This window comes from Lissotriton helveticus, chromosome 10 (genome assembly GCF_964261635.1).
Source record: "Lissotriton helveticus chromosome 10, aLisHel1.1, whole genome shotgun sequence".
NCBI classification, from domain to species: Eukaryota; Metazoa; Chordata; class Amphibia; order Caudata; family Salamandridae; genus Lissotriton; species Lissotriton helveticus.
The window spans coordinates 142,197,859-142,225,718 of NC_136071.1; the positions used below are offsets into that span (position 1 = coordinate 142,197,859).

Here is a 27,860-nt window from a genome sequence, read left to right on the forward strand (position 1 = left end):
CAGATATATATCTTTTTTTGAACGTTAATTTCTCAAAATCCACTGGAGCACATATATTGAGACCTAGCAAAGGCACATCGGGCTACCAGTCCCTACAATTTTGCCAAGTTTCGTGCAAATCCATTCAGCCGTTCGATTATTATTATTTATTTATTTTTTTGCCCCGCGGGGCCCTTTTAAAACCTCCACATCAAACCTAGGGGGTCAGCGAGAATCTACTATGCCCCCTTATGGTCATTTGCCCCTTCGCTTTGGCCTCCTCTTGTCTCTCGATCCTACCGAGAGACAAGATGGCGGCCGCTACGGACTGTTTGGAATGTTTACAGACGCCGGAGAACCAATCAGCTTCGCTTCACAAAGCTCCGTTGCGCGAAAAGTACGCGAACTGGAGCGCTGCCCGGTCCGCTGTTACAGATATATATCTTTTTTTGAACGTTAATTTCTCAAAATCCACTGAAGCACATATATTGAGACCTACAAAAGGCACATCGGGCTACCAGTCCCTACAATTTTGCCAAGTTTCGTGCAAATCCATTCAGCCCTTCGAGCTAAAAGTGAGGCCAACCGCCCTATGGAAAACTCAATGTTAAAAACACGTTTTGGGACCCCCCTTTTTTCTCGGCCCCCCCTTGACGAACCCCCCACAAATTTTCAAGGGCTGCTCAGAAACAAAATGTGCCATTTTCCTGAAAATTTCAGCCAATTCCGTCCACAACCGCCAAAGTTATTACACATAGAATTTTCAAAAATCCCATAGGGAAAAAATCCTAACTATATATACCTACTGGCGACCGCCAGTAGGTTATATATATATATATATATATATATATATATATATATATATATATATACATCCAAGTTCAATGGTCCCCGCACCTCCAGCAGTTTGCCTGGCGAACAGAGACCACAACGAATCCCAAGAATGCAGGCAAGGTTGTTATTTATTGACAGTTAACAGCGCAAACGGTCTGGCGCGTTTCGGGCGAAAGCCCTTGCTCACATATATATATACTCAACTCTGTGATACCGCTGCAGCAGTCTGATCTTCGTACCAGCTCCAGCCAACACAGACACGGACCACATTCTTCGATGCAAAATTATTCTTTATTGCGTGCTACTGTGTCGCTATATATATATATATATATATATATATATATATATATATACATATATATATATATACACACACATACATGCACACATACACATATACATACATATATATATGCATACGTATATATATATATATATATATATACATATACACATATATACATACACATAAATATATAGAATGCTACTTACCAGTATGCATCTATTCTTGGCATGTAGAGCTGCAGAGTTCTAGGGCCGGATGTTTGCAGTTTGTTTTTGTCCTGAAAAGTTCTTTGGAAGTCACAAGATGGATAAATTACTTACCTGTAATCCTAGTTCTCTTCCAGGGGTATCCTCATCAAAGTCATAAGCACTGAATATTCCCGCCCACGTGCGGGACCCCGGAAACAATATAAAAATATATATGTAAAAACACATATATCTCGCTCCACATTTATGTAGGTACATATATTATTTTTCTCACAACAATGCAGCCCCAAAACTGAGGCATAACAATGTAAACACATGTACATGTACTGCAATTAGTAAGGAAACAAAAAACACATTAGGTCAAATATACCTTAAACTTTGTGTTTTAATGAGTAAAACCACTCTAATATATAAATAGACATTGTTAGCCCTCAGGTTGCATTGTAAAACAATAGCATAGAAAATGAAACCATTTTCAACAAAAACTGGCACCGTGCCTTTAAGGCAGCCATGACCCCAGGCTTCCCATCATGCCTCAGGGTTGACAGTTAGGTCAGTTGTTCTTTGCATAACACTGAAGACAGGGCTCAACCATAGGATTGTAATAGTACCAAATCTCATTTACCTGGGGAGGCGGGTGGGTTGCCTATGACTTTGATGAGGATACCCCTGGAAGAGAACTAGGATTACAGGTAAGTAACTTATCCTTCTCTTCCAGGGGATCCTCAGTTGGTCTGTCCCTGTAATGAGAGGTACATTGGGATGACTACACGCAAGGTGCGTACACGCATGTTGGAGCATAAAAGCTCCTTCAGGTGCAAGAAGAGCGTGTCCAAACTCACCAAACACTTCCTGGAACATGGTCACAAAGAAACGGATTTTATGTGGACTGTCTTGGAAAAACCTTTGATTCCCACCCACATTTCAGACGTCACCAAATTTCTATTCATGAAAGAACAGAGGTGGATTTTTAAATTGCGTTCTGATTGCCAGGGTCTTAATGACGAAATCCCTTGGACAACACTCTGATTTGATAAGCTTTATACCCTATCAGCCATTACCAGATGACATGCCTCTCTAAAGGTTTTCAAAAGTTTTCAGATATACTTTGAGGTAGTTCTCAAGGCTTCCAGATATACTTTGAGGTAGTTCGCATAGTGGGTGGAGACACTTACAGAGTGGTCCTAGATCTGGTATGCATAGTGGCCACTATGAAAGGTTCTTAGCTTTAATACTCATATTACTGCTTATGTTCTGTATATCTTAGAGACTGTACACCATTCACTGTATATATAACCTTTTGACAGTCATTTTAAGATATGCCGATAAGCATCTATTGGTCATGACCCACTATTAATCCCTCGTTTTGGTTAGACGACATGAGATACCAAAACATTCCGCAACAGATCTATTTTGAGCCACGAAGACAGGGCAGCGCATGCGCTCCACGTTTGAACTACAAGATTCCTAGGAATTACGTCATTTTCTAGTCCTCCATTTCTCGCGGGACTACGCTGTTTACCCTGCAGTCTCAATTTCAACAGAGACGTTTCTTTGAATAGGGTGAGTTGTTTTATCAAACTCCTTGTTTCCATTATCACTTCTTTTAAAACTTGAGGCAACATTGAGTATGTATAACAATAAAATGAGGCGACACCTAACTGTTTCGCTTCTGTTTTAAACACTGCGCAGTGCCGATTGGTTGGGGCGCTACGCTGGAACATGATTTAACTTCACATACCTGTCCTGTTTGTTGCCTCCCCCTAAACTCGGGTCCTGCCAGAGGCAATGACAGACAGGTATGCTTCACAATGCTACTATGACGAAGAGCCTAGGTAGTTGTAATATTGTGAGACTACTTGTTTTGAATACTTGATAAGTTAAGCAGAATACGCTGAGCCATTGATATATCTTTAATGGGTTTTAATGTGTCTGTTTAACCATGGGGTGTGGAACAGGAGACACCCACAGAGGTCAGTCAGAGCCCTGTGATACGGAGGTTTTTGAATTGATTATTTTGCACATAAAATTGAGGATAACGTTTGGTTTGCTTATATTGATGCAGATTAGAGTGCTATCTAGTTATGTCATCTACCTGCACTATGCACCTGTATCCTTAATTTTTTCAGAGCGTGGTCTCACTATCCCTGAGTGTGTGTCCAGGTGAGGTGAGGCTATATCCCTGGTCATGCTGGGTGAGTGTTACAATTAATTATGAATTCTTGTCTCCTGTGAGATACATGAGTGTTATACTACAAATATTGTGTTTGTTTTGTGTTTTGTGAATACAGACGCATCGAATCATCCATAGACACGGAGGATACGCTACTGATTTCCAGTATCCTTTTGATTTATCACTTCAAAGTTTTTGTGTTTCCTTAGTTTTCTCTTGTGATATTAACTCACTTTGCAGTAGCAATGTTGTGAACAGAAGCCCAGAAGAAAGCCTTGGGTCCTCCCCATTAAGGCTGAAACATGTTGGCTTTTAAGCAGTTATTTGTTTGACACAGCTAGGTTGCGCTGTTCTTGTTTTTAAATCAGGAAGTAGGCAGATTCTCATTAAACTTTTTTCTTCTGTCTCCTATCCTGTTTTATCATCCATCACTTCTAATTTTTTGCACTGCACTATACCCCATCATCTTGATATTGTTTGGTTAACTAGTGTTTATGGGAAGGAACCAGTCATGGTACTAGGTATTAATATGGTCTCAATGATCAAGAGACCCTTATACCTATGATGGATAACCAAATGATAATATTTGATCATTGCAAGATGTTGATGGGAATCCTCTGAATACCTCTTGGGTTCTACTCACTAACTACTACAGACATTCTATTTGGTTTTTGTCTTACTTTCTTCAAATAATTGATTGTCATTTTTGGTACTGTTTTAGACCAGTGTGACATATTGAGATAGTTCCTCAATCAGACCCCTAGGTTTCTGGTGTTGTTACATATGGTTCAGGGGGTGTTAACCTAGGCCAGGTCTCTAAATGCCCTCCGACCCTTTCTCCATTCTGTGTGTTGTGGGATCCTCATCAATAGTCATAAGCACTGAATAGAATAGCAAGCCCATCAACCACCTGCAGGTAAATGAGAAGTACATGACCCAACCATATCATAACAGCCAATAACTCAGCTGCTAAACAGATTCCTCAGGGAGGCCTGACCCACCTGGGTATCTGCTTTCGTGTCAGAATCTAGACAGTAATGTCTGGTAAATGTATGGACAGACCTCAAGGTCGCCGCTTTACAAATCTCAGACATGGGCACATTATGCAGGAAAGCCGCCGTTGCAGCTCTACCTCTAGTGGAATGCGCTTTAGGGGTAACCCCCAGAGGTTTTTGTGCCAATTGGTAAGCAAGTTTGATACACGAAACGATCCATCTGGAAATGGAACGTTTCGACGCTGCATGGCCAGTTCTGATCGATCCATAGTTAATAAATAACTGATCAGAATGTCGAATAGACTTGGACCTGTCTAGATAGAATTTTAAAACCCTTTTCAGGTCAAAAGAGTGTAAAGCCCTCTCAGCTGGAGTAGAAAGAAAGTGGGCAGAGAAATCGATTGATTAACATGAAAATCGGATACCACTTTCGACAGGAACGAAGGGTGCGTTCTCAGCACCACTCTATTCAAATGAAACACTGTATATGGTTCCTTGGTACAGAGAGCTTGAATCTCGCTCACCCTACGGGCTGACGTAATCGCTACCAAAAAAGCCGCTTTCCAGGAAATATGCTGTAAAGTAGCTTTATGAATGGGCTCAAAAGGAGGGCCCATCAACTTTGATAGTACTAGGTTCAGCTCCCAGGGAGGAGAAGGAGGACGTACTGGAGGGTACACCTTTTTCAGACCCTGCAGGAAATCCTTTACCGCTGGCAACTGGAAAAAAGAGGTTTGTGAAGGTGATCGCCTATAAGCTGTTATAGCAGCTAAATGCACCTTAATGGAATTAAACTTCAACCCTGCTTTAGCCAGGTACAACAAGTAGGGAAGAACCGCTTCTTCCTGACCCTTCACTGGATTATGACCATTCGGCATGCACCACATATAGAACCGCTTCCACTTGCATGCGTAAGAGTGTCATGTGGAAGGACGTCTTGCTTCTCTCAGAATGGACATGCAGTCTTGTGGCAGTCCTAGATGGCCGTACTGAATGACCTCAGGAGCCATGCTGCCAAGCTCAGTGACGGAAGGTTGGGATGGTGAATCCTCCCGTTCATCTTCGATAACAGGTCCGGCCTGCATGGAAGCCTCTTGTGAGAGACACTGACCGGTGAAGCAGGTCTGTGTACCACCATTGTCTCGGCCAGTCGGGGGCAATCAGGATCATTGTTGTGCACGATTGGTTCAGCTTGCTTACCACCTTCGGGATCAGCGCAAGGGGTGGAAAAGCGTACACAAATTCCCCTGACCAGTCGATCAAAAGAGCATTCCCTCTCGTTCCTGGTCGGTAGAACCTTGAGGCGAAGCTTGGGCATTTGCTGTTTACGTCGTCCGCAAAAAGGTCTATGGAAGGACGACCCCAAGACTGGAAAATACCTTCTAGCACTTCGTCGTTGAGAACCCAGTCCTCTCTGTCTTCGAAGTGTCGACTTAGAGCGTCCGCCCTCACATTCTGCTCTCCTGGGAGGTGGACTGCTTGAACAGACAACTTGCGAGCCAGAAGCCAATGCCAGATGTGCTGAGCTTCCAGTGATAGAGTCCTTGAGCGTGTTCCTCCCTGCTTGTTCAAGTAGTACATCGTGGTGGTGTTGTCCGTTTCTACTAGAACCGCTGCCTCCTGAAGCGAGGGAAGGAACGCTTTGAGGGCCAGGTGGACTGCTCTCAATTCCAGCAAGTTGATGTGGTAGGTGCTTTCTTTGGAAGACCACAGACCCTGAACTTGGAGAGGCCCCATGTGCGCTCCCCAGCCTTGTAAAGACGCGTCTGTGATTATCGTTTGTGCAGGAGGAGGTTGATGGAAGAGAACTCCCACCTGCATGTTCTGCTTCTTTGTCCACCACGGGATGGAAGCTCGAGCTACCTCTGACAAAGTGATCTGATCGTTCCAGCGAGCTGATTGCTGGTCCCATTTGTCCTCCAGATCCTGCTGAAGAGGACGCATCCGAAGTCTGGCGTTCGGTACTAAGAAGATGCATGAGGCCATCGACCCTAAGAGGGAGGCTATTTTTCGCACTTTCTGAATCCTGCTGCGAAGAACTTGCTGGCACTTGAGCGTTATAGAAAACTGTCTCTCCACCGAAGGAAACACTTTTCCTACTTCGGAGTCTAGCAGAGCTCCTAGGAAGTGAATCTTCTGAGTGGGTTGGGAGACAGACTTGCTGTAGTTGACATGTAGGCCTAGCCGCTGACAGAGCTCTATTCAGGTCTGAAATTGGTTCCTTACGTTGTCTGGGGAAGGAACTTTCAACAGCCAATCGTCTAGGTATGGGTATACGAAGACCCCCCTGTGGCGTAGAGCTGCCACCACCACTGCGACACACTTCGTGAACACCCTGGGGGCCGACTTCAACCCAAACGGTAGGACTTTGAACTGGTAGTGGGAGGTCCCCACCCGGAACCGAAGGAATCTCCTGTGATCGAGCCGTATCGGGACATGAAAGTATGCATCTTGAAGGTCCAGCGAACACATCCAATCCCCCTTCCTGAGATGTGGATATATTTGATGAAGCGCCAACATGCGAAACTTTTCTTATCGGACATGTAGATTGAGTGTTCTCAGGTCCAGAATGGGCCTGTATTCCGCCTTCTGGCCCTTTTTTCTGACCAGAAAATACCTCGAATAGACTCCTTTCCCCCTTTGAGCCACCGGCACCCTCTCGATGGCTGATTTTTCGAGGAGTGTCGCTACTCCTTTCTTTAGCAGTTGTAGCTGGTGGCTTGACGTTGGCATCGGAGGAACGGGTGGAGGTAGACTATGAAAATGAAGACAGTACCCATTCTGCAGCGTAGACAACACCCATTGATCTTTTGTAATGGCCTGCCACTCTGTCCTGTGATGTGCAATGCTTCCCCCCCACTGGAGTGGACAACGGCCCTGGAGGAAGTGAAGACTCATTGTTTCTGCTGAGGCTTATTGAAGTTGTTGCCTTGGCGCCGATTCCCACTTCCTTTGGAATTGCGCTTGCCTCTATATTGCGATTTTTGTTGGCCTTGCTGGTTCTGGCCCTTCTGCCAGTGAGGGGTTTGAACCCTCTGCTTCGAAGAGCCCTTGTTGTCAGAACGGAACTTCTTCCGGAATTCCTTTTTCTTTTCAAGCCCCACGGCTTTAAGGGTGTCTAACTCCGTTTTCATCCGTTGCATCTCTTCATCAGCACTCGCCCCAAAGAGAGATGTGCCCGAAAAAGGAAGGTTTAGGATTCTGGCTTGAGCCTCAGGTTTTAATGCTGTTAGGCGCAACCATGAGGATCTCCTCGCTGTGATTCCATGCGCATATCCATGCGCAGCTAGAGTAGCTCCATCTGCCGCCGCCTCTATAATCTGATTGGAGACTTGACTGCCCTCCATCAGAATCTCCTCAAAGTCCTTTCTATCTTCCTGAGGAAGTTTTGCAGAAAACCTCTGAAGCGAGTCTCACAGAGATCTATCGTATCTGCCCAGCAGAGCTTCTGCATTGGCGACCTTGAGGAAAGAGGCTGAGGTGTTACACACTCTCTCCCGCCTGAGTCTTGTAACTTGCTGTCCTTATTCGGCGGTACCGTGGATGAGGAGGCCACCGCATTGGATTTTTTAGCCGCCGCAATGATTACTGAATCTGGTGGTGGGTCGGACTTGAGGAACAGGGGATCCTCTTCAGGAGAGGGATATTTCTTAAGAATCCTCGCTGGAACTGACTTCACCGTAGCCGGAGTCAGGAAGACCTCATTCACCGTATCCATGATACCCGCGACCAACGGCAGCAAAGGTTTGGGTGCCGATCTGTGCTGCAGGGTTTCAAAGATGATCGTCGTCTTGACCTGCGGAGCTGTCATAGGAACTCCCAGCTTCAGGGCTCCCCTGCCCAAGATGTCTTGGAACGAGAAAATATCCTCAGTTGGAGATATTCTCGATTGTGGGCTGTCTGTTAGAGTCGGAGAGTAATCCCTGTGAGAGCGTGACCTCGAAGAACTTGAAGATCTATGAGTCCGCCTTCTGCTCCTGGACCTAGATCTTCTCCTACTTGAGCGCACTCTAGAACGAGACCGCTCCCTGTGGCTAGATCTTCTCTTACTTGAGCGCACTCTAGAGCGAGACCGCTCTTTGTTGCCGGAGGCTTGTTCTCGATAAGCCCTCAAACGGTCCGCCGTCTCCTTGTCCTTGGCCCAGTGGTGAAGAGGTCTGTACCACCTTGGGGAAAGACGAACAGAAGGAGACTTCAGGGTGCGATCTCTCACTGGCGAACGTGTCGGAGGAGGTTGATCCGCTTGTTCCTGCTGCGACCTTGCAGGAGACTTGGACCTCTCCCTGTCCGAGGAGCTGACTTCCCCATCCGAAGATCTGTCACTGCGAGATGCCGAGGAGGAGGAGGACAGGCTCACCAGAGACCGTCTAGAGGAAGACCTCGACCGACCTCTCTCAACCGAGACCCTTCTCCTTTTGCTGGGAGGATCCTGTATCGGGGATTGTTCCACCTCCGCAGCCGATGCTGATCTTGGTGAACCCTGCTGAGACATCAGGGCCTGAGGCTGGTCCAATGATTGACTCTCCCTCAAGGGTGATCTTCCCTGTGTTCTTGTAGGGGAGACATTCCCTGAATTCGAGTCGCCCCGTTCCCTGGATCTCTGCTGACCGGTCGCCGGTGGCTGTTTCGACGCCGAACGCCGAGTAGATGAACGCCCTCTCGACATCGACCGTGATCTCCTCGACGCCGATCTCCTGTGTGACGGCGGAGGATGCTCCGACGTCGAGTGCCGCTGCTCCGACGTCGAATGTTCCCTCAACCTCGAGTGCCGATGACTGTCTCTCGACGGAGAACGTCTCGACGTTGAAGGTTGTCTGCCAGATGACGACGGAGGCTGCTTCGACGTCGAACGCCGATGATCTGGCCACGACGGAGGATGCCTCGACGTTGAATGCTGCTGGGCTGATTGCGACGGAGGCTGCCTCGACGTCGAACGCCGTTGACTGGGCGTCGACGTAGGCTGCTTCGACATTGAACGACGATGTCTGATCGTCGACAGAGGCTCCCTCGACATCGAACGACCACGACTAGTCGTCGACGGAGGTTGTCTCGACGCCGAACGCCGGTGGCCAGGCGTCGACGGAGAATGCCTCGACGTCACAGCATGCCGATGCTGCTTCGACGCCGGTTGGTTCGCCGTCGAGCTCCTCTGCTTCAACGGCGACCTACCCCTCAACGCTGTCTGTAGCGGAGGTACCTTGCCTTTCGACGCTGAAGACGTCTTCTTCGTCGCCGTCGACTGCTTCTTCTTCGACGACGCCGATCCCGACGCCGAAGGTGAACAAGTCGGGATTCCTCTCGACGTCGACCGCGTCCTGCGACTTTTCTGCTTCTTGGGAGATCTTCCTCTCTCAGAAAGTCCATAAACACGAATTCTCTCTCTGTCTTGGCAGTGTTCACAGGATTTTGAAGAATGAGAGTCTGGTAGGCACAGGATACACACTGGATGAGTGTCAGTCTTGGCCATTTTCCTTCCACATGAAGGGCATTTGTCAAAGAGGGAAGGCATTTTGACAAAAAAATTACCTTTTTTAAGCCTAAAAAAGGTAGCAGTAACACCCTAAGTCCAAAAGACGTCGAGTGAAATCAAAAAATGTAGATAAACTGGTATATTTTTTGACAGAAAGTCAAAAAGAAAGGGAGCTGTTTCACCAGGGTCCTGACTGAAGGAGCCGGAAAGAACAACTGACCTAACTGTCAACCCTGAGGCATGATGGGAAGCCTGGGGTCATGGCTGCCTTAAAGGCACGGTGCCAGTTTTTGTTGAAAATGGTTTCATTTTCTATGCTATTGTTTTACAATGCAGCCTGAGGGCTAACAATGTTTATTTATTAGCAATTTTCAGGATTTATGAGTGGTTTTACTCATTAAAACACAAAGTTTAAGGTATATTTGACCTAATGTGTTTTTTGTTTCCTTACTAATTGCAGTACATGTACATGTGTTTACATAGTTTTGGGGCTGCATTGGTGTGAGAAAAATAATATATGTACGTACATATATGTGGAGCGAGATACATGTGTTTTTACATATATATTTTTATATTGTTTCCGGGGTCCCCAACATCGGCGGGAATATTCAGTGCTTATGACTAATGGTGAGGATCCCCTGGAAGAGAAAGGTGACTTCTCCTTTGGACCACATTGCGCATGGGCATCGGCTCCATCCTCAGATTGTTTTTCGCCATCAGGGAAATGATGGGAGCTTTGCAAGAAAAGGAAGGATGTCCATGTAAGCTGTATCTAATTAAGATAATACTGGAACAGATAAGGGTAGCCGGGGAGGCGGGTGGGCGTGTGTAACTATGTAGCTCTACATGCAAAGAACAGATGCATACTGGTAAGTAGCATTTTCCGTTCGAGGCATATGAGCTGCAGATTACACACTGTGCATAGATTGTATTGCAGTACCCACTCTTAGTGGCGACCACCCCTATCCGTTGCAGTAGTTTGAAATAGTGTTTTGAGAACAGCCTGGCTTACATTAGCTTGTTGTTTAGTTTGCACATCTACACAATAGTGTTTTGTGAATGTGTGCGGTGTAGACCATGTAGCTGCTCTGCAGATGTCATCTAGGGGAATGTTCCCTAAAAATGCCACTGAAGCCCCCATTTTCCTTGAAGAGTGGGCTTTAGGATAACGTACAATTAGCTTTGTGGTAGCAAATCTGTATGCATTGGACAATCCACCTAGCTAACCCAGCTTTTGATATTGGGTTGCCTTTGTGTGGTGGTGAGAAAGACACAAAAAGTTGTTTGGTCTTACAAAAGAGTTGTGTTCTCTCAATGTAGTATAACAATGCTCTTTTGACATCTAGGGTATGAAGAGCTCTTTCTGCTACGGTTTGTGGCTGCGAGAAGAACACAGGCAGTTCCACTGATTGTTTGAGGTGGAAGGGAGAAATGACTTTGGGAAGGAATTTTGGATTAGTACGGAGAACGACCTTATTGTGATGCATTTGCAAGAAAGGTTTTTGAATGGTTAGTGCTTGTAGTTCACTAACTCTACGTAGTGAAGTCATAGCTACTAGGAACGCAACCTTCCAGGTTAAAAATTGGAGTTCACATTTATGTAAAAGTTCGAAGGGAGGTCCCATTAGCCGTGTGAGAACAATGTTCAAATTCCACACTGGTGAAGGTGGTACTCTGGGAGGAATTATTCTTTTGAGGCCTTCCATGAAAGCTTTAATAGCAGGCACTCTGAACAGAGATAGATGCTGTCTGTTTTGTAGATATGCTGCTATGGCAGCAAGATGAGGTCTAATAGACGTGTAGACTAAGTTACATTTTTGGAGATGTAATAAGTATCCTATGATGTGTTGAATACACACGTCTAGGGGATTAATATTGTTGTTGTGACAATATATTACAAAGTGTTTCCACTTGGCTGCATAGCCTGCTCTAGTGGTTGGATGTCTAGCTTCATGCAGTCAGGGGGAAGTTTAAGATATCCGAATTCTAGGATTTCAGGAGCTAGATCGCAAGGTTGAGCTGAGCTGGGTCCGGGTGTCTGATCTCTCAACGGTTCTGGGTTAAAAGGCGTGGAGATAGGTATAGTTTTTGGTACGGCACTACAGTTGTAGGAGTGTGGTGTACCATGGCTGTCTGGCACACGTTTGAGCAACTAGGATGAGGGTTAGAGAATGCTGCTGTAGTTTGCGTACTACTAGTGGCATGAGTGGTAGAGGCGGAAAAGCGTACCCAAATTTGCCTGACCAGTTCATCCATATTGCATTGCCTTTGGACAGTGAGTGTGGATATCTGGCGGCGAAGCTTGGGCATTTGGTGTTTTCCTCGGTGGCAAAGAGGTCTATCTGAGGTTGTCCCCACATTTGAAAGAATGGTTGAAGAATTTGCGGATGAAGTTCCCACTCGTGGATTTGTTGTGTCTGACGACTTAACAGATCTGCTATAGTGTTTTGTACTCCTGGAACATGCTGGGCTAAGAGGAATATTTTTTGAGGTATAGCCCACCGCCATATGTTCTGTGCTAGCTGAGAGAGTTGCAGGGATTGTGTTCTGCCCTGTTTCTGTATGTAATACATGGCTGTCATGTTGTCTGTGCGGACTAACACAGCCTTGTTTGATATTTGCTTTTGAAATTAATGCTAGGAATATGGCTAGTAACTCCAGATCATTGATATGGAGTAACTTTTGTTGTGGTGTCCACCTGCCTTGCATGGTGTGTTGCGGTAGGTGGGCTCCCCAGCCTGAGAGCGATGAGTCCGCTGTCGAGACTATTTGAGGAACTGGCTCTAGGAACGGTCGTTCTTTGAAAAGGTTTTTGGTGTTCCACCACTGCAGAGAGCGATAAGTCCGACTGTCCACCAACACTAGATCTGTTAATTGACCTCGAGCCTGGTTCCATTGGCGTGCTAAGCACTCTTGTAGAGGACGCATTTGTACTCTTGCATGGGGTACTATGAAAATGCAAGAGGCCATCATCCCTATGGGCTGCATGAACACTCGTGCTGGAAGGGAGTGGTGTGGCTGAAAACTTTGTGTGAAGAGCTTGCATGCTGGCTATCCTTACTGGTGTGGGATAGGCTAGCGCTGTCGAGGTGTTTATTGTGGCACCGAGGCACTGTTGTACTTTGGACGGTTGCAAATGGGACTTGGTGTGGTTTATTGTGTACCCCAAGTTGTGAAGCAGTTGGATAGTGGTACGAGTGTGTTCTACACACTGGTTGTAGGAGCTGGCTTTTATGAGCCAGTCGTCCAGGTATGGAAAGACGTGGATGTGCGGTCTTCTTAAATGTGCTGCCACTACTGCTAGGCACTTGGTGAATACTCTTGGTGCTGTTGTACCTCCGAATGGGAGTACTTTGAATGGATAGTGCTGTCCGGCTATTACAAATCTGAGATTCTTTCTGTGAATGGGAAAGTGGAAGTATGCGTCCTTGAGATCTAGAGTAGCAAGGAAGTCGTTTTGTAATAGAAGAGGAAGGACTTGTTTGAGTGTGACCATATGAAAATGGTCTGACTGTATGTATATATTTAGAGGTCTGAGGTCTAGAATAGCCTTAGAGAGCCGTCCTTCTTTGGCATAAGAAAGTATAGGGAGTAAACTCCCTTGTTTTGTTGGTGCAGAGGAACTGGTTCTATTGCACTTTTTTCTAGCAGGGATATTACTCCTTGCTTTAGCAGTATTAGATGTTCTTGTGACATTGGACGCTGTTTGGGTGGTATGTTTGGGGGGGTAGATGTTAGTTCTAGACAGTAACCTGATTGGATAATTTATAGCACCCACCTGTCTGATGTGATGTTGGTCCTGACAGGAAGGAATTGGTGTAGTCTTCCCCCTACAGGAGTGGAATGGTGAGGGGAAGTGAAGGAAAGTCATTGGGCAGGAGTGGAGGCAGAGCGGGAGTGGTTATTTTTGCCTCTGCCTTTGTTATTGTTGCCCCTGTAACCCCCTCTTTGGTAACCCCTATTGGAAGTGGGTTGGGTAGGGGCTTTGTAAAAAGTAGAGGGACTATCTGAGGAGTAGCCTCTAGTGGTGCTTCTATAGGATGAGCGACGAAAAGACCGTCTGGGAGCTTGCGACTGCAAGGCTCTCATTGATTTAGCTGTGTCTGTATCCTTTCATTTTTTTCAAGGGATACATCCACATTCGGTCCAAATAAATGTTGCTCGTCTAAGGGTTGAATAGGTATGGCACTTTGTAGTTCAGGTTTAAAACCTGAAATGCGTAGCCATGCATGCCTATGTAAAAGGACACTGGTATTGATTGCCCTTGAAGCGGTATCTGCTGTATCTAGGGCACAACGAATAGAGGTATTGGGGATGGTCTTACCCTCTTGTATAAGTTAATTGGTCCTATTCTTGTACTTGTCGGGAAGGTGCTGCATTATGGATTCTAACTCGTCATAATGTGCCTTGTAGTACCTTGCTAATAATGCCTGAGTGTTAGCAATACGCCAGATGTTTGCTGCCTGTGAAGCTGTCCGCTTGCCTGAGGCATCTAGGAGTTTAGACTCTTTATCTGGTGAGGAGCCTCGCCTGATGTTTGGGAATTGGCTCTCTTGCGTGCATTGGAGACTACAAGGGAGTCTAGTGGCACAGGCCCTTTCACGTAGGCTGGGTCTGAGGGGGCAGCCTTATACTTCTTCTCAATTCGGGGGTGGAGGATTCGAGCCCTAACTGGGTCTTTGAGGACTTTTGGCATATGCTTTATAACCTCTTTAAGCATAGGTAAAATTGAGGTGGACCTTTGTGTTGTATCAAAGGTGTCCATAAGGAAGTCTTCGTCTACTGGGTCAGTATGTAGGTCAACTCCATGATATTGGGCATCTCTATGGACAAGTTGGTTGAATCCCATAGTGTCCTCAGGTGGGGAAGGCCTGTAAGGGTATATGTCATCTTGTGGGATGTTAGGGACGTCTTGGGTACTATAATCATCCCAAGGGTCAGGTGAGCCAGGTGGACAAGGATCATCTAGTGGCTCATTATGTGCACCATCCCCTGTGTCATCAGAGGTGTTATCCCCGTCATTATCATCTTCTACTGGAGTAGGGGAGTGATGTGGCAAGGGAGGAGGAGGAGGAGGAGAGGGTATTCTTAGAGGAGAAGTTGCAATGTCCTTCTTAGGATGAGGAGCTGGTGCAAGCGTCTCTAATGGTCGGTTTTTTTTTAGCTAAGAGTTAATCGACCAGTGTTGGGATCTTTAACCAGAGTCTTTTGTGTAGGATCTGGATGGAATAGTTCCTCTGAGGGAGGTAGATCTTTTGGTGTTGAGGTTTTCGGTTCCGTAGGCTTTTCTGGCACCGAATTGAATATGCTACTTACCAGTATGCATCTGTTCTTGGCATGTAGGGCTGCTAACATTCATATCTTAGCATTAGATCGCCGCCTAGTGTTGGGCTCGGATGATTGCACATTGTTGTCCTGGAAGAGTCTTCGAAGTATCCTGAGATAGGTGGCTCCTCCCCTGGACTACAGTGCGCATGGGCATCGGCTCCATCCCCAGATTGTTTTTCGCCATTGTGGCAGGAGATGGAGTGAAAGTGTAAAGGATGTCCATGCTAATGAATAAATACAATAGTATATCTGCAGCTGCGACAGGCACCGGGGAGGAGGGCGGGCGATATGAATGTTAGCAGCCCTACATGCCAAGAACAGATGCATACTGGTAAGTAGCATATTCAGTTCGAGGCATGTGGGCTGCTAAATTCATATCTTAGCATAGAATACATAGCAGTCCCTCCATCAGCGGCGGTTGCCCGTGCCAGCTGCAGAAACCTGAAAAAGTGTCTTTAGAACAGCCTGTCCTACAGCTGCTTGCTGCTTGGAATGCACATCAACACAGTAGTGTTTTGTGAAGGTATGTGGTGTGACCCACGTGGCTGCTCTGCAAATATCCTCTAAAGGAATGTTCCCTAGGAAAGCCATGGATGCCCCCAGTTTGCGTGTGGAGTGCGCTCTGGGGGGTATTGTTAAAGTGCGCTTGGCTTTTTGATAACATATCTGGATGCACTTAACAATCCACCTGGCTATCCCAGCTTTGGAAATTGGGTTGCCTTTGTGTTGTGGTGCGAAGGCAACAAAGAGTTGTTTCGTCTTTCTAAAGGGTTGTGTTCTGTCTATGTAGTACATCAACGCCCTCCGTACATCTAAGGTATGGAGCATTCTTTCCGCCACCGTTTGCGGGTTTTGAAAGAATGCTGGCAAGTCAATAGTTTGATTAAGATGAAACTGTGACACCACCTTAGGAAGGAATTTAGGGTTAGTGCGTAGCACCACCCTATTTGGGTGAATTTGAATGAACGGCTCTTGTATGGTGAGCGCTTGCAGCTCACTGACACGCCTCAGAGACGTAATAGCTATCAGAAAGGCCACTTTCCACGTAAGGAATTGGAGCTCACACGAGTGCAGTGGCTCAAATGGTGGCCCCATCAGTCTGGTGAGAACGACGTTGAGGTTCCACACCGGAGCTGGTGGAGTTCTTGGGGGAATGACTCTCTTCAGACCTTCAAGGAAGGCTTTAATGGCGGGCACCCTGAAGACAGAGAGGTGCTGCCTGTTCTGAAGATAAGCCGCTATGGCTGAGAGATGTATCCTAATGGAAGTGTACGCCAGATTGCACTTGTAGAGATGTAACAGATAACAGATGATGTTGGGAATAGATGCATCTAGCGGGTTGATGTCATTGGACGTACAGTAGATGACAAAACGCTTCCACTTAGCAGCATAGCATGCTCTAGTAGTAGGTTTCCTCGCCTCCTTGATGATACTCATGCATTCTGGAGGTAGGTTAAGGTATCCAAACTCTAGGACTTCAGGAGCCAGATCGCCAGGTTGAGCTGTCGTGGATCTGGATGCTGAATGTCTCCATGGTTCTGCGTCAAAAGACTGGGTGTGAGGCGCAGTCTTTGATGCGGCACCACCGAGAGTTCGAGGAACGTGGTGTACCAAGCCTGGCGCGCCCACGTTGGAGCAACCAGGACGAGTGTCATGGAGTGCTGCCTTAGCTTTCTTGCGACCAGCGGTATTAGAGGGGCTGGCGGAAAAGCGTATGCAAATTTGCCTGACCAGTTCATCCATATCGCATTCCCCTGCGACTGTGGGTGAGGGAACCTGGCGGCAAAGAGTCGGCATTTTGCGTTCTCCTTTGTTGCGAACAGGTCTATCTCCGGATGACCCCACTGTTGGAAGAACGGGTGGAGAACAGAAGGGTGTATCTCCCACTCGTGCATCTGATGGCTGTATCTGCTGAGCAGATCCGCCATCTGATTGTCCTTGCCCGGGAGGTGTTCTGCCATGAGGAAGATGTTCCTCTGAATGGCCCACTTCCACATGCTCTGAGCCAGATGAGACAGCTGTGGCGAGTGGGTGCCTCCCTGCTTTTGAATGTAGTACATCGCGGTCATGTTGTCCGTCCGGACTAGCACGACCTTGTTGCTCAGATGTACAATGAAGGACTTGAGCGCCATGAAGATTGCCATCAGTTCCAGATAGTTGATGTGCATCTTCTGTTGCTGCGTCGTCCATAGTCCCTGCACTGTGTAAGTGAGCACATGAGCTCCCCATCCCTGGAGAGACGCGTCCGTTGTCAGTATAATCTGCGGCACAGGCTCTTGGAACAGTCGGCCCTTGCAAAGGTTGTGTGGAGTCCACCAATGCAGAGAGTCGTATGCCCGACTGGTAACCAACACTAGGTCTGTCAATTGCCCACGAGCCTGTGTCCACTGATTCGCTAAGCACTCCTGGAGCGGGCGCATATGCAACCGTGCGTGAGGGACTATGAAGATGCAGGAGGCCATCATGCCTATCAACTGCATGAACACTCTCGCTGGCAGGGAGTGTCGTGGTCTGAATCGTTGGATCAGCGACTGAATGCTGTCGATTCTGACTTGGTTTGGCTGAGCCATGGCTGTCAGGGTGTTGATCGTAGCACCCAGGAACTGCCGGACATGTGCCGGCTGAAGATGCGATTTCGGGTAGTTCAGGGAGAAACCCAGATCGTGAAGCAGGCGAATTGTAGTCGACATGTCTGCGGCGCACTGTTGCTCCGACTTGGCTTGTACGAGCCAGTCGTCTAGGTAGGGGTAGACATGGATGTTCTGCCTCCTGAGGTGCGCCGCCACTGTCGCTAGACACTTGGTGAACACCCTCGGGGCTGTTGTGACTCCGAAGGGTAGGACTTTGAACTGGTAGTGCCTGCCTTGAATAGTGAACCTGAGATATTTCCGGTGTGACGGGTGTAGTGGAATATGGAAATAAGCATCCTTGAGATCTAAGGTTGCTAAGAAGTCTCCCTGGTTTAGCAAGGGAAGAATCTGCTGCAGTGTAAGCATGTGGAAATGTTCCGATAGTATGTACAGGTTGAGGGGACGTAGATCGAGAATGGGCCTGAGAGAACCGTCCTTCTTTGGAATAAGGAAGTACAGGGAATATACCCCTGTGCCTTCCTCCCCCACCGGCACGAGCTCGATTGCGTCTTTTTGCAGCATCGCCACTACTTCCTGCTGCAATAAGTGCAAGTGCTCTGCGGACATAGGCCTTTGCCTTGGTGGGATGTTGGGTGGAGTGGATTTCAACTCTAGGCAATAACCATACTGAACTAATTGTCGCACCCACCTGTCTGTGGTGATGTTTCTCCAGACGGGCAGGAACTGCTGCAGTCTCCCCCCGACAGGTGTTAGGTGGTCGGGGGGCAGTGACAGAGAGTCACTGTTTGCTTGGAGTAGAGGTGCGGGAGCTGTTGTTTCCTCTGCCGCGACCTCTGTTGCTGTTGTTCCTATAACCTCCCTTGTTCTGCTTAGTGAACGAGGCTTGCGCCCCACCTTTGGAGAACTGGGATTGTTGACCCATCTGTCCTCTGGTGACTCCACGTGCACCTGAGCGACGAAAATTGCCGCCACGAAACTGTTGGGACTGCAGGGCCCCCATAGATTTAGCAGTTTCCGTGTCCTTCTTTATCTTCTCTAAGGTGGTGTCAACATCCGGACCAAACAGACTATCAGGATTGACTGGCTGATTCAGAATTGTCGTCTGAATATCCTGCTTGAACCCTGAGATGCAGAGCCAGGCTTGTCTTCTCAGCATAACGCTAGTGTTAATAGCCCTAGCAGCTGTGTCCGCAGCGTCAAGTGCACACTTGATGGCTGCGTTTGATATTAGCTTTCCTTCCTCAATAAGCATCTTGGTGCCTTCTTGGAACTGTGGGGGCAGGTGTTGTATAACCTGTTCTAGGGTGTCGTAGTGCGCCCTATCATAACGCGCCAGGAGCGCCTGTGTATTTGCGATGCGCCAAAAGTTTGCCGCCTGTGCAGCCACTCTTTTGCCTCCTGCCTCAAGCACTTTGGACTCCTTGTCCGGGGGAGGAGCTTCACCCGTTGTCTGGGAGTTGGCACGTTTCCTGGCATTGGCAACCACAAGAGAGTCCAGTGGCAACTGTCCCCGGATGTAGACGGGGTCCGCAGGAGCAGGCCTGTACTTCTTTTCAATGCGAGGGTTGACCACTCTAGCCCTCGTAGGCTCCTTAAAAATGTCTCCAGCATGTTTGAGAACACCTTTCAGCATAGGAAGTGTCTTTACTGTCCTCTCAGATATGGCAAAGGTGTCAAAAAGGAAGTCTTCCTCAACCGGGTCGGCATGCATGTCCACATCATGATTGGCCGCCGCCCGTTCAATTAGTGCATGAAATCCTGCTGAGTCCTCAGTCGGGGATGCACGTGCATTAAAGGTTTGCGGGTCTTGGCCCGCACCCTGGGTGTTTTGGTCACCAGAGTCGTCGTATGAATCTGGTTGTACATCAGGGTCATCGATGGGGAAATTGTACTGTTCATCCTCATCATCTTCCTCACCCACAGAGTGTTCTGGGGAGGGAGTAGGGCTCCGTCTAGGAGGAGGCTGAATCGGCTCCGTGAGGCCTAAGGCGTCAAGGGGCACCCTCTTCTTCTTCAACGGGATGACGTAGGGGTCCACCGGCTCCGAAGTGATCTTCCGTTTATAGAGGGTCAGCTTGCCGGTGGCAGCATCGATGAAATGCTCTGAATCGTCCACCGAGTCGAGTACACGACGTGGAAGAGGGTCTGGCAGTGAGGAAACCTGCTTCGGAGCCGATTTCGTCGAAAACGCTTTCGGCGCCTCCTTAGGTGGCAAGAGAAAAAGGAGTTTCCCCGAAGGCTTAGCCGGAGCGTCCTTTTGCGGCTGCGGTGATGGCATCGGAGCCGATGGAGCAAGGGCCTTCTCCCTGATTCTCTGCAGTGACTCCGCAATGGGGGACGGTACACTGCCAGCGGGTTTCGTCGCCGACAAGGATGCTTTGAGCGGTCCCTCGGATCCGACGTCCTCGCGGGCCTTGTGCGGTTTGGGCGCGGAAACCTTCTTCGGGTCCTCCGAATCTTGAGGCCGGGGCGCCGACTTCTTGGGCGTAGCCTCTTTGGAGCCGACCTTGGCGGGCTTGGACGGCGCCGGAGCCGTTGATCCGAGCCGACCATCTTTCTTGGGGGCCCTTTCCTCGGGCGTCGGCTTCGATTTCGGAGCATCGGAATCGACCGACTTCCTCGGCTTCTGCGGACCGGAGGTCGACGGAGCCGACGGGGTGACGGGCACCGACTTCTTCACAGGCACGGCAGCCATTTTAGGAACACTCGAGTCCTTTGGTTTCAGTTTCGATTTCGGGTCGGCCATTTTAGGTGTTGACGACCCCGACGGTTTCAGTTTCGGTTTCGAAACGTCGTGCCCAGCAAGTGAGTCCGAAGCCGGGCCCGAAGGCGGGGCTGTGGCTTGCGGCAACGGGTCCAGGGTAAGGCCGACAGGCGATCCCGTGTCCCGGTCGTCCTCGAAACTTTCGGGGCAGAGCTCGTCCGCAGAGCTGTCCGCCGCGGCCCCATAAATTTCATCGTCGTCTCCTACCTCTTCGACGTATTCGAGGACCTGACCCGCGACTCCGTCGTCGTCTCCCGGATCCGCCTCGACCTCCGACCGTGAGGGGGAGATTTGTAGAAGGTGACCCTGGACCTCTTCTTCCGGGTCGCCGAAGATGTTCTCCGGATCCGGGGCCGTTTGCCTAGCTTCCAAGCGCACCGCGCGCCGAAGCTTGAGAGTTTTCTTGGAGCGGAACTGTGCACAGGCCTTGCACTTGCCGTCGTCGTGGTCCGGTGAAAGGCACTTGTTACACACAGGGTGTAGATCGATGTGTGGGTACTTAGACCCACAGAGCGGGCAGTACTTGAACGGGCTCCGCTCCATGTCCGTAAAGGCTTGCTGTCGTGTCGCGATGAGAAGGCCTCAAAGTTTAGAAAGCGAAGAAAACTCCGCTTATTCCGGCTTCAAGAGACGGAAGACTCGAGACCGAGCGCAGACAATACCGACGCAAGAAAATCGAGGCCTTTTGGCCGGTAAAAGATAGTTTTACTTGGTTCCGACAGTAAGACGTCGAAACCACATCCGAACCCAATGGCGGAAAAAAACAATCTGGGGATGGAGCCGATGCCCATGCGCACTGTAGTCCAGGGGAGGAGCCACCTATCTCAGGATACTTCGAAGACTCTTCCAGGACAACAATGTGCAATCATCCGAGCCCAACACTAGGCGGCGATCTAATGCTAAGATATGAATTTAGCAGCCCACATGCCTCGAACCTGTAGCATCTTTTGGTTTAGAAACATGTTCTTTGTCTGATGGGCTGTGTGGTTTTTTCAGCTCTGAAGCTTTTTTCAGCTCCGATGGTCTTTTCGACTCCAAAGCATGGGAGTTGGGTGCTTTCAGTGGTAATTTCTTGCTGGGCTCCGAGTGTGGTTTTGGTGCCGAGGAGCCGGTGCCAGCCTTCGGCGCCGAGTGCTCAGACGTGGAAGCAACTGGTGTGGAGGTGGAAGATTGCTTCTTTTTCGGTGCCGGTAGGTGTGTGCCGGCAACAGGGGTAGGCTGACTCGAGCCCGAGTCGCCTAAAGGCTTATTAGGGTTCTTAGCCTAGCTCGAAGGCGGGGCATTGGAAGCAGTCTCTCGGTGTGCACTCGGGCCCGAAGGTGAGGGTGTGACCGAAGCCTTTTTGGAGGGTGTTGGGGAAGGGTCGGGGTTCAACGTTTGTACTCACGACCCGCTGTGCTGGAGTGAAGTCCTCGACATCTGAGTCTTCAGCCTCGGAGTTGCTGTCGACGCCATGTTTTTGCTCCTGCTCCGGCACGTCGACGCCCTCTTCAAAGATGTCGTCCGGGATCGAAGCGGACGAGCGAGCCATGGTTCTTCGAGCTTGTCAGTCCCGAATAGTCTTCCTGGAGGGAAGGAGGCACAAGCGGAACAGTCTCTGGCCTCGTGCTCCGGTGAGAGGCAAAAGTTGCACACCTCATGTAGATTGGTGTGGGGAAACTTCTACCTACATTGAGGACATTTTTTGAATGGCGTCCTTTCCATAAGCCAGAGAGTAAGGCCCAGGTGGGCCCGAAGGCCTTTGTCGACGACCGGAATAGAAGACTTCGAAGTCGTAAAGAGTTGCGTCGATGGGAACCGCAATCGAAACAATACCGTCAAACTGGGTGAGGATTGCGCGCCGAAGGAAAATCGGTTCCAAACTGGAGCTCAGGAAACACATCCGAGCCAGATGGTGGGGAAAAAACAATCTGAGGATGGAGCTGATGCCCATGCGCAATGTGGTCCAAAGGAGGAGTCACCTATCTTGTGACTTCCAAAGAACTTTTCAGGACAAAAACAAACTGCAAACATCTGGGCCCAACACTAGGTGGCGATATATGCACAGTGTGTAATCTGCAACTCATATGCCTCATAATATTATATATATCATGTGATCAAGGCCTTGCTTGGCCGAAACGCGTAATGGTGGTGTGGTGGAGAGCAAAATAAAATAATCAGCACCAGTACCTGGGTTCGTCTCGTCTATCTCTCTCTCTCTCTCTCTCTCTCTCTCTCTCTCTCTCTCTCTCCGGGGTTTCAATCAGGGGTTGGTAAGGCACACTACTCACCCGTTAGGGTCTCAAGGTGCTGGGGGGTGCAGTTCCATTGGGGTCAGCTGAAGAGCCAGGTCTTGAGGCCCCTCCTGAACTGGAGCAGCGTAGGGCTTGGCCGGAGGGGGAGGTTGTTCCAGGTCTTGGCTGCAATATAGAAGGACTTTCCACCTGCTCTGTTCCTGTAGTAGCCAGGGAGAGGTTGCTTGAACAGAGGTTTCTCTTGTGGACGTGGAAGGAGAGACGGTTGTGGTGGTATTGTGGTCCGATGTTGTGGAGGGCCTTGTACGCGTGCGTGAGCAGCCAGTGCAGATCGTGGAAGTGTTGGGTGAAGTGGTTGTGCCTGGAGATGTTAAGAATTAGTTTGGCTGCGGCTGTCTGGAGTATGCGGAGAAGTTTTTTGTTGATTCCGGCGTAGAGGATATTGCCGTAGTCTAGTCTGCTGGTGATGAGGGTATGTATCACTATTTATCTGGATCCATGGGGGATCCATTTGAATGTTTTACGGAATATGTGGAGGGTGTTGAAGCAGGCTGAGGAGACGGCGTTGATCTGGGGGTTCATGATGAGCAATGTGACCAGTATGATGCCGAGGTTAGGAGCATGGTCTGTCGGGGTCGGTGGGTTCCCAAGGGCGCGGGGCCACAAGTTGTAGTCACAAGCTGAGGGGGTGGAGTCTTTCAATGTAGCTCGGGTGTGATGGCTGTGGCGGCCCTGTGGAAGACATGGGGCAGACTAGTGCTGGAGCGACACGGGTAAGAAAGTGGACATTTCAACAATCTTTAGCCAAAAATAAACCTGTAGGTAGTTAAGGATTTATATTAATGTGCTGCTGTGGGGACATAAAACTGCTCCTGTAGCAGGTATTATGAAGATGACGGTCAAGGGAACTGCCAGAATATTCAATGTGGGCAGTTAAAACATGCAGCACTTTTTACCAGTGACGAAAGTCCTCCGTGAAGAGGCAAAAAATGACTATGCTGTAACTTAAGTAATGTATTTTCTATATCAGAAACATTAATTGTTTTTGTACAATTAACGAATATTGTATTCCTATTTAATGTGGGCAAAACTAGGATATCATATAGAACAAGTTACACAATTGTAACTATTTTAAGCTTTAATACATTCTTTGTTGAATGTTTAATTCGTAAATACTTTAAGTGTGCTATATACTTTAGTAAAAACAAATTTAATATTAGGTTTATTGAGGTTTAAAACAAACCATATAAACTTAGAAAAAGAAAAAAAAAAGAAGGGGATGAAAAAAGAGAAAAGGAGAACAAAGACGAGAATTTAACACATAGTTTAAAGAAATTGTTAAGAAATGCAATAACCTCGCTATCAAATGGGGGGCAGCAGATCGACCATTGACAATAAGCTGGGTGGCAGAAATGGACAAATGTATGATTGCTGAAAAAGAGGTCTATAAGTCCAGGGGCTGTCCTGAAAAATGGGACAAAAAAATGCTGCGGATGGAATGCATTTGGGGGGGGAATTGTGTGTTTCACCAACGGTGGAATTGGAAATGTCAAAAAGGTTGGACCAAAAACATGTACCGATGGCCTAAAACACTGTGCGTGATATATGTGGATGCATAAATGCCTTATCTGTAACAGAACCTAAGCAACTATACTTCTGAATGTGATAAGTTTGATTTCAATAAAAATGTTAAAACAAAAAAAATAAATGCAATAACTGATTGCATATGCATTTCTTTTTTAGGGATCGAAGCTTCCGTACTGTAGTTGGCCAAGGCCAAGAGACAGTTTCATATGTTTAATTTGCAAAGCCTCCATATTTTTCAGAAAAACAGAATATGTGGCAGTGTTTCAACATTAGAAACACAATAACAGCACAGACTCATTTACTGGTTTACAATATCGTCTGCCCTTATTTCTTGCGCTGGGAAGAGGTTAAATCCGATTTGCTTCAACATCTTCTCTTTACTGCATATTTAACTTGATTGTAAGAGGTAAACAAAATGTGTCTTACTCAACATACAGCATCTCTTATAGGAGATCTTAGGGGCTCATTACGATGGTAGTTTGATGCAAGGGCAAGGCACCGCCCGACAAGACGTAGGCGGTCCCACCACCCAATTACAATGCGCCAGCTGGGCGGAAAAGTGCTCAATAACACTGCGGCTTGTGCTGCAGCCCTGGAAAGGGCTGCAGCACAGGCCACAGCACAAGTTGCAGTATTATTGACCACTTTGAGCACATACATGCAGTGTGCCTGACACCATGTGGTGCCTGGCACATGGTACATGATTGTGCATGGGGGCTCTACACAGGGCTCCCAAAGTCGCGTTCCGGCTACCTTTTCATGAACATCAATCAATCAATCAATCATAACACTTGTAAAGCGCACTACACAACCGTGAGGGTCTCAAGGCGCTGGGATTGTGGGGGGTCCTGCTAGTGATCGAAGAGCCAGGTCTTGAGGAGTCTCCTGAAGGCCAGGAGGTCCTGGGTCGGACGTAGGTTGGTGGGGAGGGTGTTCCAGGTCTTGGCGGCGAGGTGGGAGAAGGATCTGCCGCTGGTGGTCGCTACTCGGATGCGGGGGACTGTGGCGAGGGCGAGGCTGGCAGAGCGGAGCTGGCGGGTGGGGGTGTAGAAGTAGAGTCGAGTCGAGTGTTGTATGCTGGGCCGGTCTTGTGGAGAGCTTTGTGTGCGTGGATGAGGAGCTTGAAGGTTATCCTCTTGTTGACGGATAGCCAGTGCAGGTCTCTCAGGTGGGTTGTGATGTGGCTGCGGCGGGGGATTTCGAGGATCAGATGTGCTGACGCGTTCTGGATGCGTTGCAATCGCCTCAGGAGCTTGGCCGACGTTCCTGCGTAGAGGGCGTTTCCGTAGTCCAGCCTGCTGGTGACGAAGGTCTGGGTGACTGTTCTTCTTGTCTCGGTGGGGATCCATTTGGAGATCCTGCGGAGCATTCGGAGGGTGTTGAAGCAGGATGAGGAGACGGAGTTGACCTGCTTGGTCATGGAGAGGGTGGAGTCGAGAATGACCCCTAGGTTGAGTGCGTGGTCGGTGGGTGTCGGGGCTGTTCCTAGGGTTGCAGGACACCAGGAGTCATCCCAGGCTGAGGGGGTGGAGCCGAGGATGAGGACCTCCGTCTTGTCCAAGTTCAGCTTCAGTCTGCTGTTCCTCATCCATTTGGCGACGGCCTTCATTCCTTCGTGGAGGTTGGTCTTGGCGGTGTGAGGGTCTTTGGTGAGGGATATGATCAGCTGGGTGTCGTCGGCGTAGGAGATGATGTGGACGTCGTGATGTCAGGCGACGTGGGCGAGGGTTGCCATGTAGATGTTGAACAGCGTCAGGCTGAGGGAAGAGCCCTGGGGTACGCCGCAGATGATTTCGGTGGCTGTGGAGTGGAAGGAGGGTAGGGGAACGCTCTGAGTTCTGCCGGAGAGGAAGGATGTTGTCCAGTCCAGGGCCTTCTCTTGGATCCCAGCGTCGTGTAGGCATGTGCGTAGTGTGTGGTGGCAGACCGTGTCGAAGGCGGCTGGCAGGTCCAGGAGGATGAGGGCTGCTGTTCCTCCGCTGTCAAGCAGGGTCCTGATGTCATCCATGGCGGCGATGAGGGCGGTCTCGATGCTGTTGGGACCGCCATGAACAGGCAGTCGGAAAGGGATATCGCAATCCTGATGGCGGTGCCTGGGCAGGCACAGTCTCCAATCAGGATCAAGATTCCGACCACCGCCCCATCAAGATCAGTAGATCCTGTCAGAAGCAGCAGTGCACCCCCCGAGAGTCGAGGGTCCAACCGCCAGCACTGCAATGAAGTGGTCGGCCCGAAGGGCTGTCTGTTGGTGAGACCCCCACGACGGCACAACGCTGGCGGTCCCACCAGCATCGTAAGGATGCCCTTAAAGTATTCCAGATCAGTATGACAATGATATTTTAATTCGTTTCTTGATCATCAATATTAATGGGCTTAAGAATATAAAAAAGATTTGCCTTGTTGTGCACTGTGTAAACAAAATTCACAATAGAATTAATATGTGTAACTCAGTTCCGAGCAATTAAAATGTTCAGGATAAACTAATAGGACTAAATATTGTTTTTCCTGTAACTTAGCAATCCTCATGCTAGCACTACTGTGTTACTCTCATGGATAATAGAATTTGGAAAGGCTTGGGGATTTTACCAGTATTCACGAGGGTTATACTTTGTGGAACCAGTGTTGGAAAAAAGGCACTCACCCATTGCATTGCTGTTCAAAAGGAACACACCATGGGCTGTTCCCCCTTCTTCCAGTGACAGGTAAAATGGATGTGATCCATATAAGTTGTAGAACTCCTGAAAGCAGAAAGCAGAATTTTGTAAATGGGGACAACTTACGTGCATTGCCTAACATATTGTAATTAAAGCTTGTCTGGCTTCAAGAATAATTAAAGAGTGCTTAATGCTTGCATGTTTGCATGTTGTTAAGCATATTCTGTGCTAAAGCAGTGGCATATGTACAATGTTGTTGGACAACAGCTGCTTCCTCACTAGTTCCAAGTTAGGATCCTCGCCAAATGAGTCAAGCAGCATTTGGGGAATATAGGATATACAAAGGTATACAACTTAAAACATGAACTCTTAAACTGAATATTGTTATAGCTCAGATACCATACTGTATTATAATCAATGTTTTGTGTCTCTTTTTAGGAGAAATCAAAAAGTCATAACATAAGTGGGTATTTTTCTACCAATCCCTATACAAAAGTGTAAATGAATTGAGATGATTTAGATTTGAAAAGATAATAAACACTGGTAATGTTAAATTCCAACATCACATTAGTAGAAAAGGCCAGGTTTGAATTGTGAAAGGGAAGAACAGCAATCTTTATGATAAACCAATTGCAAAACATGGTAGGAGGAAGATCATCGTAAAGAGGAAGAAGGTTTGGTAAACCTGGACTTGCGTATCTAGAGAGAGCACACAAATACTGTGTAGTCATCAACAGTATATGCTGCCCAGCATTGGTG

General features: G+C 48.2%; 1 protein-coding gene across 3 annotated transcripts in view; it reads right to left on the bottom strand.

Annotated features, from left to right (window-relative positions):
* Window positions 1-27,860, bottom strand: part of LOC144786032 (lysosomal alpha-glucosidase-like) — an 828,834-nt gene that overhangs the window by 654,458 nt on the left and 146,516 nt on the right. For all 3 annotated transcript variants that reach the window (XM_078664954.1, XM_078664952.1, XM_078664953.1), the window contains exon 5: window positions 27,089-27,185. In XM_078664954.1, coding sequence (XP_078521080.1) covers window positions 27,089-27,185 — 97 coding nt within the window. The remainder of the gene's footprint in view (window positions 1-27,088; window positions 27,186-27,860) is intronic.